Source organism: Parambassis ranga, chromosome 18 (assembly GCF_900634625.1).
Source record: "Parambassis ranga chromosome 18, fParRan2.1, whole genome shotgun sequence".
Lineage (NCBI taxonomy): Eukaryota > Metazoa > Chordata > Actinopteri > Ambassidae > Parambassis > Parambassis ranga.
Window position 1 is genome coordinate 4,862,675 of NC_041038.1, and position 21,807 is coordinate 4,884,481.

General features: G+C 44.1%; 1 protein-coding gene across 3 annotated transcripts in view; it reads right to left on the reverse strand.

Annotated features, from left to right (window-relative positions):
* afap1 (actin filament associated protein 1) overlaps nucleotides 1-21,807 on the reverse strand; it is a 70,138-nt gene that overhangs the window by 39,881 nt on the left and 8,450 nt on the right. For all 3 annotated transcript variants that reach the window (XM_028429219.1, XM_028429218.1, XM_028429220.1), the window contains exons 2-3: nucleotides 16,669-16,797; nucleotides 16,386-16,468 (exon numbers count right to left, since the gene is read on the reverse strand). In XM_028429219.1, coding sequence (XP_028285020.1) covers nucleotides 16,386-16,468; nucleotides 16,669-16,797 — 212 coding nt within the window. The remainder of the gene's footprint in view (nucleotides 1-16,385; nucleotides 16,469-16,668; nucleotides 16,798-21,807) is intronic.

Genomic DNA, 21,807 nt, shown 5'->3' on the forward strand with positions numbered 1-21,807 from the left:
AGGACACCATAGGGAATAGACGCATTCCAAAACTCTTACAAAAGTCTGACGGTGTGGCCGGGGCGTGGCCTCAAAGTTTGACCATTTCTGAGGACACAGAAAGTCTCTATAACTTCTTCGTTTTCTGTCCGATCTGTACGAAATGTCACATGTATGATCAGAGTCTGACCCTAAACACATCTATACAACAATATTGAGGCTTTGACAGAGCGCCACCTACTGGCTACACAAAATGTTGTGTTTTCATAGGTTTTTCTGCCTGCCCCCCTGGCCTGTTTTGAGTAGGGTCATGAAAATTGGTACACATGTGTATCACCCCAAGATGCACAAAAAAGTCTCTTGGACCCCCCCTCCAAACCCAACAGGAAGTCCGCAATTTTGAAATTTCTGTTAATTTTTGGCGATTTGTGACCCTCCTACAAAACTTTTCACGCCTCGCATACTTCATCCAAATGAGCTAAAACTCACTGTGTCCACTCAGGACACCATAGGGAATAGACGCATTCAAAAACTCTTACAAAAGTCTGACGGTGTGGCGGGGGCGTGGCCTCAAAGTTGACCATTCGCCATTACAAAGGAACTCACTGTATTTATTGCCCTAATGCGTAGCCCCGCTGGCCAGTTTGACACAGGATCATGAGAATTAGCACACATGTGTATCACCCCAAGACGCACAAAAAAGTCTCTTGGACCCCCCCTCCAAACCCAACAGGAAGTCCACCATTTTGACTTTTGTGGCCATTTTTTGCCTATTTGTGACCCTGCTTCAAAACTTTTCACGCCTCACATACTTCATGCAATTGAGCTGAAATTCACTGTGTCCACTCAGGACACCACAGGGAATAGACGCATTCCAAAACTCTTACAAAAGTATTACAGTGTGGTGGGGGCGTGGCCTCAAAGTTGACCATTCGCCATTACAAAGGAACTCCCTGTATTTTTTGTCCTAACGCGTAGCCCCTCTGGCCAGTTTGACACAGGATCATGAAAATTAGCACACATGTGTATCACCCCAAGATGCACAAAAAAGTCTCTTGGACCCCCCCTCCAAACCCAACAGGAAGTCCGCCATTTTGACTTTTGTGGCCATTTTGTGCCTATTTGTGACCCTGCTGCCAAACTTTTCACGCCTCGCATACTTCAACGGATTGAGCTGAAATTCGCCGTGTCCACTTAGGACACCATAGGGAATAGACGCATTCCAAAACTCTTACAAAAGTCTGACGGTGTGGCCGGGGCGTGGCCTCAAAGTTTGACCATTTCTGAGGACACAGAAAGTCTCTATAACTTCTTCGTTTTCTGTCCGATCTGTACGAAATGTCACATGTATGATCAGAGTCTGACCCTAAACACATCTATACAACAATATTGAGGCTTTGACAGAGCGCCACCTACTGGCTACACAAAATGTTGTGTTTTCATAGGTTTTTCTGCCTGCCCCCCTGGCCTGTTTTGAGTAGGGTCATGAAAATTGGTACACATGTGTATCACCCCAAGATGCACAAAAAAGTCTCTTGGACCCCCCCTCCAAACCCAACAGGAAGTCCGCAATTTTGAAATTTCTGTTAATTTTTGGCGATTTGTGACCCTCCTACAAAACTTTTCACGCCTCGCATACTTCATCAGAATGAGCTAAAACTCACTGTGTCCACTCAGGACACCATAGGGAATAGACGCATTCAAAAACTCTTACAAAAGTCTGACGGTGTGGCGGGGGCGTGGCCTCAAAGTTGACCATTCGCCATTACAAAGGAACTCACTGTATTTATTGCCCTAATGCGTAGCCCCGCTGGCCAGTTTGACACAGGATCATGAGAATTAGCACACATGTGTATCACCCCAAGACGCACAAAAAAGTCTCTTGGACCCCCCCTCCAAACCCAACAGGAAGTCCACCATTTTGACTTTTGTGGCCATTTTTTGCCTATTTGTGACCCTGCTTCAAAACTTTTCACGCCTCACATACTTCATGCAATTGAGCTGAAATTCACTGTGTCCACTCAGGACACCACAGGGAATAGACGCATTCCAAAACTCTTACAAAAGTATTACAGTGTGGTGGGGGCGTGGCCTCAAAGTTGACCATTCGCCATTACAAAGGAACTCCCTGTATTTTTTGTCCTAACGCGTAGCCCCTCTGGCCAGTTTGACACAGGATCATGAAAATTAGCACACATGTGTATCACCCCAAGATGCACAAAAAAGTCTCTTGGACCCCCCCTCCAAACCCAACAGGAAGTCCGCCATTTTGACTTTTGTGGCCATTTTGTGCCTATTTGTGACCCTGCTTCAAAACTTTTCACGCCTCGCATACTTTATGCAATTGAGCTGAAATTCACTGTGTCCACTCAGGACACCATAGGGAATAGACGCATTCCAAAACTCTTTCAAAAGTATTACCATGTGGCAGGGGAGTGGCCTCAAAGTTGACCATTCGCCATTACAAAGGAACTTGCTGTGTTTTCTGCAGTACTACCCATATACTTTATGCAATGTGGACAAAATCTTACAGTACTGCTATGGACCTGAGTGTGAACAGATATATATGCTAATAGGATGATATGGTCATAGCGCCACCTACTGGTAGCAGGAAAGTTTGGTTGTAAACGTGTTCGTTGTATATCTGTGGAAATGAGAGGAGGAGAGCATAGGACAGGAGAGTATAGGAGACGAGAGCATAGGAGAGAAGACTGCGATGACCCCGCGGATCGCAAGGTGCGCGAGGGCCCGCAATGCTGCTTGCAGCTTTAATTTTTTTTTTTTTTTTTTTTTTTTTTTTTTTTTTTTTTTTTTTTTCCCCCTCCGAGATCGCATTTTTGGAGGCCTTAACATGCCCAAAAACTCACCAAACTTGGTAGAAAAATTCATTCGCCCGAAAAATTTTGAAATTTGCTGACTTTTGAAATGCACATATAAAAATGGCTCTATAGCGCCCCCAACGCGTAGCCCCTCTGGCCGGTTTGACACAGGATTATGAAAATTGGCACACATATGTATCACCTCAAGACGCACAAAAAAGTCTCTTGGACCCCCCCTCCAAACCCAACAGGAAGTCCGCCATTTGAAGGTTTGTGGCCATTTTTGGCGATGTGTGACCCTGCTGCCAAACTTTTCACGCCTCGCATACTTCAACGGATTGAGCTGAAATTCGCCGTGTCCACTCAGGACACCATAGGGAATAGACGCATTCCAAAACTCTTACAAAAGTCTTACGGTGTGGCCGGGGCGTGGCCTCAAAGTTTGACCATTTCTGAGGACACAGAAAGTCTCTATAACTTCTTCGTTTTCTGTCCGATCTGTACGAAATGTCACATGTATGATCAGAGTCTGACCCTAAACACATCTATACAACAATATTGAGGCTTTGACAGAGCGCCACCTACTGGCTACACAAAATGTTGTGTTTTCATAGGTTTTTCTGCCTGCCCCCCTGGCCTGTTTTGAGTAGGGTCATGAAAATTGGTACACATGTGTATCACCCCAAGATGCACAAAAAAGTCTCTTGGACCCCCCCTCCAAACCCAACAGGAAGTCCGCAATTTTGAAATTTCTGTTAATTTTTGGCGATTTGTGACCCTCCTACAAAACTTTTCACGCCTCGCATACTTCCTCCAAATGAGCTAAAACTCACTGTGTCCACTCAGGACACCATAGGGAATAGACGCATTCAAAAACTCTTACAAAAGTCTGATGGTGTGGCGGGGGCGTGGCCTCAAACTTGACCATTCGCCATTACAAAGGAACTCACTGTATTTATTGCCCTAATGCGTAGCCCCGCTGGCCAGTTTGACACAGGATCATGAGAATTAGCACACATGTGTATCACCCCAAGACGCACAAAAAACTCTCTTGGACCCCCCCTCCAAACCCAACAGGAAGTCCACCATTTTGACTTTTGTGGCCATTTTTTGCCTATTTGTGACCCTGCTTCAAAACTTTTCACGCCTCACATACTTCATGCAATTGAGCTGAAATTCACTGTGTCCACTCAGGACACCATAGGGAATAGACGCATTCCAAAACTCTTTCAAAAGTATTACCGTGTGGCGGGGGAGTGGCCTCAAAGTTGACCATTCGCCATTACAAAGGAACTCGCTGTGTTTTATGCAGTACTACCCATATACTTTATGCAATGTGGACAAAATCTTACAGTACTGCCATGGAGCCGAGTCTAAACAGATATATATGCTAATAGGATGATACGGTCATAGCGCCACCTACTGGTAGCAGGAAAGTTTGGTTGTAAACATGTGTTTGTTGTATATCTGTGGAAATGAGAGGAGGAGAGCATAGCACAGGAGAGTATAGGAGACGCGAGCATAGGAGAGAAGACTGCGATGACCCCACGGATCGCAAGGTGCGCGAGGGCCCGCAATGCTGCTTGCAGCTTTAATTAGGGCCCGAGCACCGAATGGTGCAAGAGCCCTATTGAAACCCTTAGGATTATTATTTTTCATTTTTTTTCCTTCCCCCCCTAAGATCGCATTTTTGGAGGCCTTAACATGCCCAAAAACTCACCAAACTTGGTAGAAAAATTCATTCGCCCGAAAAATTTTGAAATTTGCTGACGTTTGAAACGCACATATAAAAATGGCTCTATAGCGCCCCCAACGCGTAGCCCCTCTGGCCGGTTTGACACAGGATTATGAAAATTGGCACACATATGTATCACCTCAAGACGCACAAAAAAGTCTCTTGGACCCCCCCTCCAAACCCAACAGGAAGTCCGCCATTTGAAGGTTTGTGGCCATTTTTGGCGATGTGTGACCCTGCTGCCAAACTTTTCACGCCTCGCATACTTCAACGGATTGAGCTGAAATTCGCCGTGTCCACTCAGGACACCATAGGGAATAGACGCATTCCAAAACTCTTACAAAAGTCTGACGGTGTGGCCGGGGCGTGGCCTCAAAGTTTGACCATTTCTGAGGACACAGAAAGTCTCTATAACTTCTTCGTTTTCTGTCCGATCTGTACGAAATGTCACATGTATGATCAGAGTCTGACCCTAAACACATCTATACAACAATATTGAGGCTTTGACAGAGCGCCACCTACTGGCTACACAAAATGTTGTGTTTTCATAGGTTTTTCTGCCTGCCCCCTGTGGCCTGTTTTGAGTAGGGTCACTCAAAATTGGCACACATGTGTATCACCCCAAGATGCACAAAAAAGTCTCTTGGACCCCCCCTCCAAACCCAACAGGAAGTCCGCCATTTTGAAATTTCTGTTAATTTTTGGCGATTTGTGACCCTGCTACAAAACTTTTCACGCCTCGCATACTTCATCCAATCAAGCTGAAAACTCACTGTGTCCACTCAGGACACCATACAGGAATAGACGCATTCCAAAACTCTTACAAAAGTATTACGGTGTGGTGGGGGCGTGGCCTCAAAGTTGACCATTCGCCATTACAAAGGAACTCCCTGTATTTTTGCCCTAACGCGTAGCCCCGCTGGCCAGTTTGACACAGGATCATGAAAATTAGCACACATGTGTATCACCCCAAGACGCACAAAAAAGTCTCTTGGACCCCCCCTCCAAACCCAACAGGAAGTCCGCCATTTTGACTTTTGTGGCCATTTTTTGCCTATTTGTGACCCTGCTTCAAAACTTTTCACGCCTCACATACTTCATGCAATTGAGCTGAAATTCACTGTGTCCACTCAGGACACCATAGGGAATAGACGCATTCCAAAACTCTTACAAAAGTATTACGGTGTGGTGGGGGCGTGGCCTCAAAGTTGACCATTCGCCATTACAAAGGAACTCCCTGTATTTTTTGCCCTAATGTGTAGCCCCGCTGGCCAGTTTGACACAGGTTCATGAAAATTAGCACACATGTGTATCACCCCAAGACGCACAAAAAGTCTCTTGGACCCCGCCTCCAAACCCAACAGGAAGTCCGCCATTTTGACTTTTTGTGCAATTTTTGCCTATTTTCTGACCCTGCTTCAAAACTTTCACGCCTCACATACTTCATGCAATTGAGCTGAAATTCACTGTGTCCACTCAGGACACCATAGGGAATAGACGCATTCCAAAACTCTCAAATGTATTACCGTGTGGTGGGGGAGTGGCCTCAAAGTTGACCATTCGCCATTACAAAGGAACTCGCTGTGTTTTATGCAGTACTACCCATATACTTCATGCCATGTGGACAAAATCTTACAGTACTGCTATGGACCCGAGTCTAAACAGATATATATGCTAATGGGATGATACGGTCATAGCGCCATCCTACTGGTAGCAGGAAAGTTTGGTTGTAAACACGTGTTTGTTGTATATCTGTGGAAATGAGAGGAGGAGAGCATAGGACAGGAGAGCATAGGAGACAAGAGCATAGGAGAGAAGACTGCGCTGACCCCGCGGGTCGCAAGGTGCGCGAGGGCCCGCAATGCTGCTTGCAGCTTTAATTTTTTTTTTTTTTTTTTTTTTTCCCCCTCCGAGATCGCATTTTTGGAGGCCTTAACATGCCCAAAAACTCACCAAACTTGGTAGAAAAATTCATTCACCCGAAAAATTTTGAAATTTGCTGACTTTTGAAATGCACATATAAAAATGGCTCTATAGCGCCCCCAACGCGTAGCCCCTCTAGCCGGTTTGACACAGGATTATGAAAATTGGCACACATATGTATCACCTCAAGACGCACAAAAAAGTCTCTTGGACCCCCCCTCCAAACCCAACAGGAAGTCCGCCATTTGAAGGTTTGTGGCCATTTTTGGCGATGTGTGACCCTGCTGCCAAACTTTTCACGCCTCGCATACTTCAACGGATTGAGCTGAAATTCGCCGTGTCCACTCAGGACACCATAGGGAATAGACGCATTCCAAAACTCTTACAAAAGTCTTACGGTGTGGCCGGGGCGTGGCCTCAAAGTTTGACCATTTCTGAGGACACAGAAAGTCTCTATAACTTCTTCGTTTTCTGTCCGATCTGTACGAAATGTCACATGTATGATCAGAGTCTGACCCTAAACACATCTATACAACAATATTGAGGCTTTGACAGAGCGCCACCTACTGGCTACACAAAATGTTGTGTTTTCATAGGTTTTTCTGCCTGCCCCCCTGGCCTGTTTTGAGTAGGGTCATGAAAATTGGTACACATGTGTATCACCCCAAAATGCACAAAAAAGTCTCTTGGACCCCCCCTCCAAACCCAACAGGAAGTCCGCAATTTTGAAATTTCTGTTAATTTTTGGCGATTTGTGACCCTCCTACAAAACTTTTCACGCCTCGCATACTTCAACGGATTGAGCTGAAATTCGCCGTGTCCACTCAGGACACCATAGGGAATAGACGCATTCCAAAACTCTTACAAAAGTCTTACGGTGTGGCCGGGGCGTGGCCTCAAAGTTTGACCATTTCTGAGGACACAGAAAGTCTCTATAACTTCTTCGTTTTCTGTCCGATCTGTACGAAATGTCACATGTATGATCAGAGTCTGACCCTAAACACATCTATACAACAATATTGAGGCTTTGACAGAGCGCCACCTACTGGCTACACAAAATGTTGTGTTTTCATAGGTTTTTCTGCCTGCCCCCCTGGCCTGTTTTGAGTAGGGTCATGAAAATTGGTACACATGTGTATCACCCCAAGATGCACAAAAAAGTCTCTTGGACCCCCCCTCCAAACCCAACAGGAAGTCCGCAATTTTGAAATTTCTGTTAATTTTTGGCGATTTGTGACCCTCCTACAAAACTTTTCACGCCTCGCATACTTCCTCCAAATGAGCTAAAACTCACTGTGTCCACTCAGGACACCATAGGGAATAGACGCATTCAAAAACTCTTACAAAAGTCTGATGGTGTGGCGGGGGCGTGGCCTCAAACTTGACCATTCGCCATTACAAAGGAACTCACTGTATTTATTGCCCTAATGCGTAGCCCCGCTGGCCAGTTTGACACAGGATCATGAGAATTAGCACACATGTGTATCACCCCAAGACGCACAAAAAACTCTCTTGGACCCCCCCTCCAAACCCAACAGGAAGTCCACCATTTTGACTTTTGTGGCCATTTTTTGCCTATTTGTGACCCTGCTTCAAAACTTTTCACGCCTCACATACTTCATGCAATTGAGCTGAAATTCACTGTGTCCACTCAGGACACCATAGGGAATAGACGCATTCCAAAACTCTTTCAAAAGTATTACCGTGTGGCGGGGGAGTGGCCTCAAAGTTGACCATTCGCCATTACAAAGGAACTCGCTGTGTTTTATGCAGTACTACCCATATACTTTATGCAATGTGGACAAAATCTTACAGTACTGCCATGGAGCCGAGTCTAAACAGATATATATGCTAATAGGATGATACGGTCATAGCGCCACCTACTGGTAGCAGGAAAGTTTGGTTGTAAACATGTGTTTGTTGTATATCTGTGGAAATGAGAGGAGGAGAGCATAGCACAGGAGAGTATAGGAGACGCGAGCATAGGAGAGAAGACTGCGATGACCCCACGGATCGCAAGGTGCGCGAGGGCCCGCAATGCTGCTTGCAGCTTTAATTTTTTTTTTTTTTTTTTTTTTTTCCCCCTCCGAGATCGCATTTTTGGAGGCCTTAACATGCCCAAAAACTCACCAAACTTGGTAGAAAAATTCATTCACCCGAAAAATTTTGAAATTTGCTGACTTTTGAAATGCACATATAAAAATGGCTCTATAGCGCCCCCAACGCGTAGCCCCTCTAGGCCGGTTTGACACAGGATTATGAAAATTGGCACACATATGTATCACCTCAAGACGCACAAAAAAGTCTCTTGGACCCCCCCTCCAAACCCAACAGGAAGTCCGCCATTTGAAGGTTTGTGGCCATTTTTGGCGATGTGTGACCCTGCTGCCAAACTTTTCACGCCTCGCATACTTCAACGGATTGAGCTGAAATTCGCCGTGTCCACTCAGGACACCATAGGGAATAGACGCATTCCAAAACTCTTACAAAAGTCTTACGGTGTGGCCGGGGCGTGGCCTCAAAGTTTGACCATTTCTGAGGACACAGAAAGTCTCTATAACTTCTTCGTTTTCTGTCCGATCTGTACGAAATGTCACATGTATGATCAGAGTCTGACCCTAAACACATCTATACAACAATATTGAGGCTTTGACAGAGCGCCACCTACTGGCTACACAAAATGTTGTGTTTTCATAGGTTTTTCTGCCTGCCCCCCTGGCCTGTTTTGAGTAGGGTCATGAAAATTGGTACACATGTGTATCACCCCAAAATGCACAAAAAAGTCTCTTGGACCCCCCCTCCAAACCCAACAGGAAGTCCGCAATTTTGAAATTTCTGTTAATTTTTGGCGATTTGTGACCCTCCTACAAAACTTTTCACGCCTCGCATACTTCATCCAAATGAGCTAAAACTCACTGTGTCCACTCAGGACACCATAGGGAATAGACGCATTCAAAAACTCTTACAAAAGTCTGACGGTGTGGCGGGGGCGTGGCCTCAAAGTTGACCATTCGCCATTACAAAGGAACTCACTGTATTTATTGCCCTAATGCGTAGCCCCGCTGGCCAGTTTGACACAGGATCATGAGAATTAGCACACATGTGTATCACCCCAAGACGCACAAAAAAGTCTCTTGGACCCCCCCTCCAAACCCAACAGGAAGTCCACCATTTTGACTTTTGTGGCCATTTTTTGCCTATTTGTGACCCTGCTTCAAAACTTTTCACGCCTCACATACTTCATGCAATTGAGCTGAAATTCACTGTGTCCACTCAGGACACCACAGGGAATAGACGCATTCCAAAACTCTTACAAAAGTCTTACGGTGTGGTGGGGGTGTGGCCTCAAAGTTGACCATTCGCCATTACAAAGGAACTCCCTGTATTTTTTGCCCTAATGTGTAGCCCCGCTGGCCAGTTTGACACAGGTTCATGAAAATTAGCACACATGTGTATCACCCCAAGACGCACAAAAAAGTCTCTTGGACCCCGCCTCCAAACCCAACAGGAAGTCCGCCAATTTGACTTTTGTGGCAATTGTTTGCCTATTTTTGACCCTGCTTCAAAACTTTTCACGCCTCACATACTTCATGCAATTGAGCTGAAATTCACTGTGTCTACTCAGGACACCATAGGGAATAGATGCATTCCAAAACTCTTTCAAAAGTATTACCGTGTGGCGGGGGAGTGGCCTCAAAGTTGACCGTTCGCCATTACAAAGGAACTCGCTGTGTTTTATGCAGTACTACCCATATACTTTATGCAATGTGGACAAAACAGTACTGCTATGGACCCGAGTCTGAACAGATATATATGCTAATAGGATGATACGGTCATAGCGCCACCTACTGGTAGCAGGAAAGTTTGGTTGTAAACATGTGTTTCTTGTATCTCTGTGGAAATAAGAGGAGAGCATAGGACAGGAGAGTATAGGAGACAAGAGCATAGGAGAGAACACTGCGATGACCCCGCGGATCGCAAGGTGCGCGAGGGCCCGCAATGCTGCTTGCAGCTTTAATTAGGGCCCGAGCACCGAATGGTGCAAGAGCCCTATTGAAACCCTTAGGATTATTATTTTTTTTTTTCCCCCTCCGAGATCGCATTTTTGGAGGCCTTAACATGCCCAAAAACTCACCAAACTTGGTAGAAAAATTCATTCGCCCGAAAAATTTTGAAATTTGCTGACTTTTGAAATGCACATATAAAAATGGCTCTATAGCGCCCCCAACGCGTAGCCCCTCTGGCCGGTTTGACACAGGATTATGAAAATTGGCACACATATGTATCACCTCAAGACGCACAAAAAAGTCTCTTGGACCCCCCCTCCAAACCCAACAGGAAGTCCGCCATTTGAAGGTTTGTGGCCATTTTTGGCGATGTGTGACCCTGCTGCCAAACTTTTCACGCCTCGCATACTTCAACGGATTGAGCTGAAATTCGCCGTGTCCACTCAGGACACCATAGGGAATAGACGCATTCCAAAACTCTTACAAAAGTCTGACGGTGTGGCCGGGGCGTGGCCTCAAAGTTTGACCATTTCTGAGGACACAGAAAGTCTCTATAACTTCTTCGTTTTCTGTCCGATCTGTACGAAATGTCACATGTATGATCAGAGTCTGACCCTAAACACATCTATACAACAATATTGAGGCTTTGACAGAGCGCCACCTACTGGCTACACAAAATGTTGTGTTTTCATAGGTTTTTCTGCCTGCCCCCTGTGGCCTGTTTTGAGTAGGGTCACGAAAATTGGCACACATGTGTATCACCCCAAGATGCACAAAAAAGTCTCTTGGACCCCCCCTCCAAACCCAACAGGAAGTCCGCCATTTTGAAATTTCTGTTAATTTTTGGCGATTTGTGACCCTGCTGCAAAACTTTTCACGCCTCGCATACTTCATCCAAATGAGCTAAAACTCACTGTGTCCACTCAGGACACCATAGGGAATAGACGCATTCCAAAACTCTTACAAAAGTCTGACGGTGTGGCGGGGGCGTGGCCTCAAAGTTGACCATTCGCCATTACAAAGGAACTCACTGTATTTATTGCCCTAATGCGTAGCCCCGCTGGCCAGTTTGACACAGGATCATGAGAATTAGCACACATGTGTATCACCCCAAGACGCACAAAAAAGTCTCTTGGACCCCCCCTCCAAACCCAACAGGAAGTCCACCATTTTGACTTTTGTGGCCATTTTTTGCCTATTTGTGACCCTGCTTCAAAACTTTTCACGCCTCACATACTTCATGCAATTGAGCTGAAATTCACTGTGTCCACTCAGGACACCACAGGGAATAGACGCATTCCAAAACTCTTACAAAAGTCTTACGGTGTGGTGGGGGCGTGGCCTCAAAGTTGACCATTCGCCATTACAAAGGAACTCCCTGTATTTTTTGCCCTAATGTGTAGCCCCGCTGGCCAGTTTGACACAGGTTCATGAAAATTAGCACACGTGTATCACCCCAAGACGCACAAAAAAGTCTCTTGGACCCCGCCTCCAAACCCAACAGGAAGTCCGCCATTTTGACTTTTGTGGCAATTGTTTGCCTATTTTTGACCCTGCTTCAAAACTTTTCACGCCTCACATACTTCATGCAATTGAGCTGAAATTCACTGTGTCTACTCAGGACACCATAGGGAATAGATGCATTCCAAAACTCTTTCAAAAGTATTACCGTGTGGTGGGGGAGTGGCCTCAAAGTTGACCGTTCGCCATTACAAAGGAACTCGCTGTGTTTTATGCAGTACTACCCATATACTTTATGCAATGTGGACAAAATCTTACAGTACTGCTATGGACCCGAGTCTGAACAGATATATATGCTAATAGGATGATACGGTCATAGCGCCACCTACTGGTAGCAGGAAAGTTTGGTTGTAAACATGTGTTCGTTGTATCTCTGTGGAAATAAGAGGAGAGCATAGGACAGGAGAGTATAGGAGACAAGAGCATAGGAGAGAAGACTGTGATGACCCCGCGGATCGCAAGGTGCGCGAGGGCCCGCAATGCTGCTTGCAGCTTTAATTAGGGCCCGAGCACCGAATGGTGCAAGAGCCCTATTGAAACCCTTAGGATTATTATTTTTTTTTTTTTTTTTTTTTTTTTTTTTTTTTTTTTTTTTTTTTTTCCCCCTCCGAGATCGCATTTTTGGAGGCCTTAACATGCCCAAAAACTCACCAAACTTGGTAGAAAAATTCATTCGCCCGAAAAATTTTGAAATTTGCTGACTTTTGAAATGCACATATAAAAATGGCTCTATAGCGCCCCCAACGTGTAGCCCCTCTGGCCGGTTTGACACAGGATTATGAAAATTGGCACACATATGTATCACCTCAAGACGCACAAAAAAGTCTCTTGGACCCCCCCTCCAAACCCAACAGGAAGTCCGCCATTTGAAGGTTTGTGGCCATTTTTGGCGATGTGTGACCCTGCTGCCAAACTTTTCACGCCTCGCATACTTCAACGGATTGAGCTGAAATTCGCCGTGTCCACTCAGGACACCATAGGGAATAGACGCATTCCAAAACTCTTACAAAAGTCTGACGGTGTGGCCGGGGCGTGGCCTCAAAGTTTGACCATTTCTGAGGACACAGAAAGTCTCTATAACTTCTTCGTTTTCTGTCCGATCTGTACGAAATGTCACATGTATGATCAGAGTCTGACCCTAAACACATCTATACAACAATATTGAGGCTTTGACAGAGCGCCACCTACTGGCTACACAAAATGTTGTGTTTTCATAGGTTTTTCTGCCTGCCCCCCTGGCCTGTTTTGAGTAGGGTCATGAAAATTGGTACACATGTGTATCACCCCAAGACGCACAAAAAAGTCTCTTGGACCCCCCCTCCAAACCCAACAGGAAGTCCGCCATTTTGAAATTTCTGTTAATTTTTGGCGATTTGTGACCCTCCTACAAAACTTTTCACGCCTCGCATACTTCATCCAAATGAGCTAAAACTCACTGTGTCCACTCAGGACACCATAGGGAATAGACGCATTCAAAAACTCTTACAAAAGTCTGACGGTGTGGCGGGGGCGTGGCCTCAAAGTTGACCATTCGCCATTACAAAGGAACTCACTGTATTTATTGCCCTAATGCGTAGCCCCGCTGGCCAGTTTGACACAGGATCATGAGAATTAGCACACATGTGTATCACCCCAAGACGCACAAAAAAGTCTCTTGGACCCCCCCTCCAAACCCAACAGGAAGTCCACCATTTTGACTTTTGTGGCCATTTTTTGCCTATTTGTGACCCTGCTTCAAAACTTTTCACGCCTCACATACTTCATGCAATTGAGCTGAAATTCACTGTGTCCACTCAGGACACCACAGGGAATAGACGCATTCCAAAACTCTTACAAAAGTCTTACGGTGTGGTGTGGGCGTGGCCTCAAAGTTGACCATTCGCCATTACAAAGGAACTCCCTGTATTTTTTGCCCTAATGTGTAGCCCCGCTGGCCAGTTTGACACAGGTTCATGAAAATTAGCACACATGTGTATCACCCCAAGACGCACAAAAAAGTCTCTTGGACCCCGCCTCCAAACCCAACAGGAAGTCCGCCATTTTGACTTTTGTGGCAATTGTTTGCCTATTTTTGACCCTGCTTCAAAACTTTTCACGCCTCACATACTTCATGCAATTGAGCTGAAATTCACTGTGTCTACTCAGGACACCATAGGGAATAGACGCATTCCAAAACTCTTTCAAAAGTATTACCGTGTGGCGGGGGAGTGGCCTCAAAGTTGACCGTTCGCCATTACAAAGGAACTCGCTGTGTTTTATGCAGTACTACCCATATACTTTATGCAATGTGGACAAAATCTTACACTACTGCTATGGACCCGAGTCTGAACAGACATATATGCTAATAGGATGATACGGTCATAGCGCCACCTACTGGTAGCAGGAAAGTTTGGTTGTAAACATGTGTTCGTTGTATCTCTGTGGAAATAAGAGGAGAGCATAGGACAGGAGAGTATAGGAGACAAGAGCATAGGAGAGAAGACTGCGATGACCCCGCGGATCGCAAGGTGCGCGAGGGCCCGCAATGCTGCTTGCAGCTTTAATTTTTTTTTTTTTTTTTTTTTTTTCCCCCTCCGAGATCGCATTTTTGGAGGCCTTAACATGCCCAAAAACTCACCAAACTTGGTAGAAAAATTCATTGGCCCGAAAAATTTTGAAATTTGCTGACTTTTGAAATGCACATATAAAAATGGCTCTATAGCGCCCCCAACGCGTAGCCCCTCTGGCCGGTTTGACACAGGATTATGAAAATTGGCACACATATGTATCACCTCAAGACGCACAAAAAAGTCTCTTGGACCCCCCCTCCAAACCCAACAGGAAGTCCGCCATTTGAAGGTTTGTGGCCATTTTTGGCGATGTGTGACCCTGCTGCCAAACTTTTCACGCCTCGCATACTTCAACGGATTGAGCTGAAATTCGCCGTGTCCACTCAGGACACCATAGGGAATAGACGCATTCCAAAACTCTTACAAAAGTCTGACGGTGTGGCCGGGGCGTGGCCTCAAAGTTTGACCATTTCTGAGGACACAGAAAGTCTCTATAACTTCTTCGTTTTCGGTCCGATCTGTACGAAATGTCACATGTATGATCAGAGTCTGACCCTAAACACATCTATACAACAATATTGAGGCTTTGACAGAGCGCCACCTACTGGCTACACAAAATGTTGTGTTTTCATAGGTTTTTCTGCCTGCCCCTGTGGCCTGTTTTGAGTAGGGTCACGAAAATTGGCACACATGTGTATCACCCCAAGATGCACAAAAAAGTCTCTTGGACCCCCCCTCCAAACCCAACAGGAAGTCCGCCATTTTGAAATTTCTGTTAATTTTTGGCGATTTGTGACCCTGCTGCAAAACTTTTCACGCCTCGCATACTTCATCCAAATGAGCTAAAACTCACTGTGTCCACTCAGGACACCATAGGGAATAGACGCATTCCAAAACTCTTACAAAAGTCTGACGGTGTGGCGGGGGCGTGGCCTCAAAGTTGACCATTCGCCATTACAAAGGAAGTCACTGTATTTATTGCCCTAATGCGTAGCCCCGCTGGCCAGTTTGACACAGGATCACAAGAATTAGCACACATGTGTATCACCCCAAGACGCACAAAAAAGTCTCTTGGACCCCCCCTCCAAACCCAACAGGAAGTCCACCATTTTGACTTTTTTTTTGTAATTTTTACCGTTTTCTGACCCTGCTATAAAACTTTTCGTGCCTCGCATACTTCATGCAATTCAGCTGAAATTCACTGTGTCCACTCAGGACACCATAGGGAATAGACGCATTCCAAAACTCTTTCAAAAGTATTACCGTGTGGTGGGGGAGTGGCCTCAAAGTTGACCATTCGCCATTACAAAGGAACTCGCTGTGTTTTATGCAGTACTACCCATATACTTTATGCAATGTGGACAAAATCTTACAGTACTGCCATGGAGCCGAGTCTAAACACATATATATGCTAATAGGATGATACGGTCATAGCGCCACCTACTGGTAGCAGGAAAGTTTGGTTGTAAACATGTGTTTGTTGTATATCTGTGGAAATGAGAGGAGGAGAGCATAGCACAGGAGAGTATAGGAGACGAGAGCATAGGAGAGAAGACTGCGATGACCCCGCGGATCGCAAGGTGCGCGAGGGCCCGCAATGCTGCTTGCAGCTTTAATTTTCATTGCTTCTGCCAGAGTTAGTCTTTGCTACCATTTCTTACACCTGAAAATTGTCAGGATTTTGGCACCCAGCAGCCAAAATAAGTCTGAGGCTTATTTTAGAGAGGGAGACAAGATACAGCTCTGGAAATAAGGTGACACAGAGCTGACAGAAGAAATATCTTTGTTAAAACCCACTATGGTTACATCCACTTGTATAAGTAAGGGGAGCAACTTATTATAGTTGTCTTACCAGCCAGGGGTGAGGAATCTCTGGAAGGGGCATCTGAGGCGGGGCTGGCAGACCACTGTGGATCTCTGACTTGAAGGAAGGCTCTGGGAGAGGAGTGAATACAGTGAATGCCTTTTGCACTAGACAATACACATTGGACATAAACAATGAACTGCATTTCAATATTACACCTGTCAGATTACAGCAACAGGGCAACCGTCACTATTCAAATCTTTCTGGTACTTACACCAGCACAAACTTTGAGTTTCATTAACCCATCAGAGTAAAGGGAAGTATTTCTCACCTTTGTCTGCAAGGACTCTGTGCAGGATGTTGGAGAGGTGGGTCTTCTTCTCTCTGACCCCAGCGCTCAGATACTCCCTGTCCAGCAAGTCCAGGAACAGGCGCAGCTCACACACCAGCTCCTCCATCGCTGCATAACAAACATACAGACAACACAGTCAGGATGCAGTATGATTTTTTGTTGTTGTTCAGGTAAAACTGAATGTTGGTAATAATCCCTTACTCTGCGTAAAATACATTCACACTGACTCACACTCCCATTTGCAGCAACTTCAGCCCGTATTAATGATGAACAACAGACCAAAGTTAAAGTTTTGTTTGACTCTAACTGTGCGGATGTGTAATGTCAGCCAACAGAAACATTAAAGCACGGTGTTTGGAAATGAAGAAGTGTATTTTTAGCATAAGCTGTCATCCTGTTACAGTACAGTATCACACAAAATGGAACAGTAGAACCTTTTTTAGGCCTAAAACAAGGGCAAAATGTTCACGTGTCCCACTTCAAGTGACAGTTAACTGAACTAAATGCTACAGAGTAGAGAGATGAACTAGCATATTGTTATTTGTATCTGTGAAGAGACAGTTCACACCAACATTAAACCTTCATTTTCTCTTGTGGCCTGCTGAGTTTTTCATCCATCAAATCCTTTTGGTGTGAGTTGCAGATTTTTGGAGATTTAAATATTTACCAGCTTGTGGTTCCAAAGAACACAGCTGAAAATCTCATTAGAAATGAAAGTTCTTTTCAGAAATCATGACCCAAATTCACTAGACCTTATTGTGAGCAATTTAAGACCAAACTACAACTGACATTGCTAATGAGTTTTGTAGTGTTTAAAGTTTTCTTTTGGTCAACAAATTCCTTAGAAAGACTCTTTAAACCTGAAAAAGCATATATAATGATTTCAATTTGAATCACTTTATACATTCCTGATGCAACAGGACAACGTTTTAAACCACGCAGCAGGACATGGGGCCCTTTTTAAAACCTATCTTTAGCTGTGGCCTAATACACATTTGGTCATTTATTCCATTTTTAAACACAGTAGAACTGCTTTGCATAAAGATCAGATTTTGAATACAGCAGCTCAAAATAAACACACACAAAATACAAAGTACTCACAGAAACAGACCATGTCATTATTAGCTCATTAATCAATCCTATAATGTATTGTATGCTTTACAAGCAGCTTTGACAAGTGTCTTTTGGCTCTATAAAACAATGTTAAGCAGATGCTGAACAAAAGCAACACACTATTATATAACAAATAAGTGGGCAGCCAGGTACAGAGATGGAAAACAGACCCAGTCAATCAATCACAGAACCAAAAAAAAAACACTTTAGCCCAGTGCAGGCTGCTGGACAAGGACAGACCTGGCAACCCACCTGACCGGCAGAATTACAGCCGCACAATAACAGGAGCTGCTAGCATAGAGCTAGCAGCTGGAGCATGTCCACACACCTTCATGCATTTATATCTCAGAGTTTGTTGTGATATGACAAACATCAGATTGAGTTCACAAGTGTGATTCGGAGCTGCCACGCTCTGCACAGGCACTGAGATAACCGCCTCTCAAAATGAGGGGCTTTTTGGTGCAACTCAAGCTTTCTGTAAACATCTGATAGTATCAAAGGTGATGACATCACACTGCACATTGAAGGGGGCAAATGAAGTTAATGATGGAGAGTTGTTTAACCCCTTTGTACTAAGGAAGAGGTGGCTTGGAGTGCTTGATGTTCTTTTCTTGCTACAACTTGTGTCACAGGGGAGGTGGAAAATGCACTGTACTACATCATTCCAGTCACAAGCTGGTTTCACACAATACAGAAGACTGTCTGTTTCATGTGATAGACCAGGGTTTACCATTTAAGTAAATCTTTGGGGGTACCAAACCTAAAACATACTTGAAATTTCCACCATAGGCGTAAGAAATATCAATATACATTGCTTTAGATCAACTATTGCTATGAATACAAGGTTAGGGTGCAGGTGCTTACTGAGGTCCTGTGCCTTTGTGTCAAACTTGAAAAGTTCAGTCAAGGCATACTGTGTTCACAAAGTAAGACACATATGACTTGACAGTGATCACAAAATGACGTCATCTTCTGTCAAGCCAGCTGGGATACATTTATATTCTTTACAGATGATGTGAAATTAGCTCATTAACATTATTTTAACATTCATATTTGGCACTGGAGGTATTCTGATTGGCCTGATGTGCCCAAAGTCTCAGCAGACCAATTCGATCAGCTCTAGACACACTCTACATTCTGGACTTGGATGTTCCAAAAAAAGGCTTTTCAGCAGGAACTAAATGTTCTCACTATTTTATCTGTGATGATGCAATAAAGTTCTTATATCTCCTTGAAACCATGCCTCAATAGCACATCTGATCATAACTCCCCCCTACCTATCACAAAAGTATGCGATTAACCAACAACAGGTGAGGGTGCTGCTAGCTGGCGAACAACAGAAAGGGATAGTGCCAGAACTTTTCATTGGAATATAAAGAGAAATTTGTATAGGCTTTCATTGCTGCAGGAGAGATTGGGAAGAAGCTCTAAGTTTGAAAACACAGCCGCTTTCACACATTCCTCACATAATCTCATTATCCTACAAGAGAGGGAGTGGCTGTAGAATCCAATGAGGAGGAAAAAGAGACAGTGAGAGAGGTAAACCAGCAAAGAGAGAGTGAAGGTGGGGTAGAGTAGAGAAAATGAGCTAAAAAGTCAACCAAATGTTAAATTAAGCCAAAGTTTATGTGGCCTTGTTGCAGAATTAGAGGATCCAGATGGCTAACACCAACCAGAACATCATTAACATGTGAGAAGAATGTTATAGCTGCACATAGTGTGTCATGTCACCTGTGTGCATATATGACACACAAAGGTGTGTGTGAGTCAACATATGGTTTGATTATTGTTGATGGGAAACTTTACAGATTTTGAACTAACTTTGCATGATTAGAGTGTGGGCAGCCAGTCTAAATGAACCATGTCTCACCAGCTTGCCTCTAGGGCTTTATGTTCATTATCAGTAGAAGCCAGCCAAGCAACGCATCTGCTGCTCATACTGCAGTCATACTTCTGCATTTTTTTCCATGCTCATCATGGACTTCATAGCTTAATAGTGGATTTTAAGGGTGGGAACAGAAGCACAACTCCACCACAGCTGAGTCGTGCCCTTGTACCAGATATGGTGCTGCCAGTTCCTTTTAAATGATAAACATTTGTAAAATTACACAAAACTTTGGGCCACACATGGACAAAGGAGTGCTGGATAAAAGCCTATTATCCGCAAAAGAAACAGGAAAGTGCAACCAAAGCCAGCAAGTACAATATAGAGTTTTACTACCTGTATGGCAAATACCACAGTTCTTACTCGGTTCTGTTCCATACGAAAAAGTCATCTTTCCTTCAGTGAAGCACTTTAAATCAAATCATAGTGACCCTCTCTCACTGCAAACAAATTACTGAGCATGTTAATATTACTGCTAATAATAATGACATAAACAATAAAACAAAATTAGGCTTGAAAGAGACTTAAAGTTAAACCACTATTTCTACAAATAACCCTGTTATCTCAAGCCACTGGAAGCATCTTTGAACTTCACAGTCAGATGGAAGCATCATCAATCAAGTCAAACAGAGAACAAGCACTAACATCCCTCGCTGTGCAGCTACACACACCCCAGATCACTTTCACCGCTGCCGGTTTTTATATTACACTGAGTACAGCCAAGCAAGTCTTTACTGCTCCATTTACTGTTTCAGAGAGTTTTGTGCAACCTGTGCAATACTTTACCTCCACTAGGGTGGTCAAAAAGCTCAACCTGTGTGCGTGTGTCATTAAAAACCCTAAAATGAACTCTCCAGATCACCAAAGATGGCAAAATAAAGTGGCGTGGAGAAGGACCACCCTCAGACAAGGCCTGAGGGCAAGCGGGGGAAAAAACAAAACCTTGTCGTGCAAACAAACTGCCCACGCCCTTTCTTCAAACAAAAAAAAGAAAAAAAATTACTGCTGCCTGTCATTCAACTGATTCTACAACATTTTTTTCATTGTACTCCACAAGAAACTACAAATGTAATGATTAGACTTCATTCTGATAAAAAACATTTCAAATTTTGCATGTTTGCCTTATATTATGTATTTGCCTTATATTATTATTATTAATTTTTATGTATTCCAAGGTTATTGTTATACTTACTGTTATTTGTCTCTAACCACACTTGCTGTGTCAACATGAGGCCTGGATGACAAATGATAGGAGCTCTTTCCAAACAAAACAATTAATCCCTACACACTCAGCAAAAACACCTAGACAAGTGACTGGGATGTTTTCACTACCAGGTATTCACACTTCCCGGAGCTCAGAACAAAGGGGTTTTTCCTGGGTGAGATGTGTGTGTGTGTGTGTGTGTGTAAGCCACTGGGGTCATATTTGGGTCTCACCGAGAACTTGAGACCCTGTGGCTCCATTGTTGTTGCAAAAAATGCATAGCCAGGTTAGAAGTAGGAGTGCTTTTTGCCCTCTTCCCAGAATACAGCTGTTGTGATTGACGGCACTCTGACAGACACTATAACACTCTGTGTGCGTTTTAGGTTGCAAGGTTTCTTGTCACAAACAGCGTCTTTAACAGGTTGGGGATGTGTTTAGTCTGGGTATTTAACATGCTTTCAGGTCAGGATCTGCACACACACACACTTATGTAGCAGACAACATCAAACATCATCCAATATCAGTGAGTCTACAGTCACACACACACTTTCAAATAAAGCTCTCACCAAGTTAAGACAGTGGTTTTTCCCTTGAGAAAATGTATCTGAGTCCTTCTAATTACAAACCATCATCATTGTCATAAAGCCATGCCACTCTTGTAAATCAACATGGGCTCTTAGTAAGTTTGCTTGGATAAGTGGAGGTTTGCAAACACCACTTGGCTGGGAGTACAAATTCAAGATGCCAAAAACAAACTAAAGTCTTTATGCTCCTAATGAAAAAAACTATGTTTCTGCTCAGTGAGACCATGTTTGCATCTTCACTAAACACAATGTTTCATGGTCATACTTTCAAATCCTTTCTTAAGTATCAGGGCTGTATTATCAGATGATTTAAACACAGAAACAAGTAATTA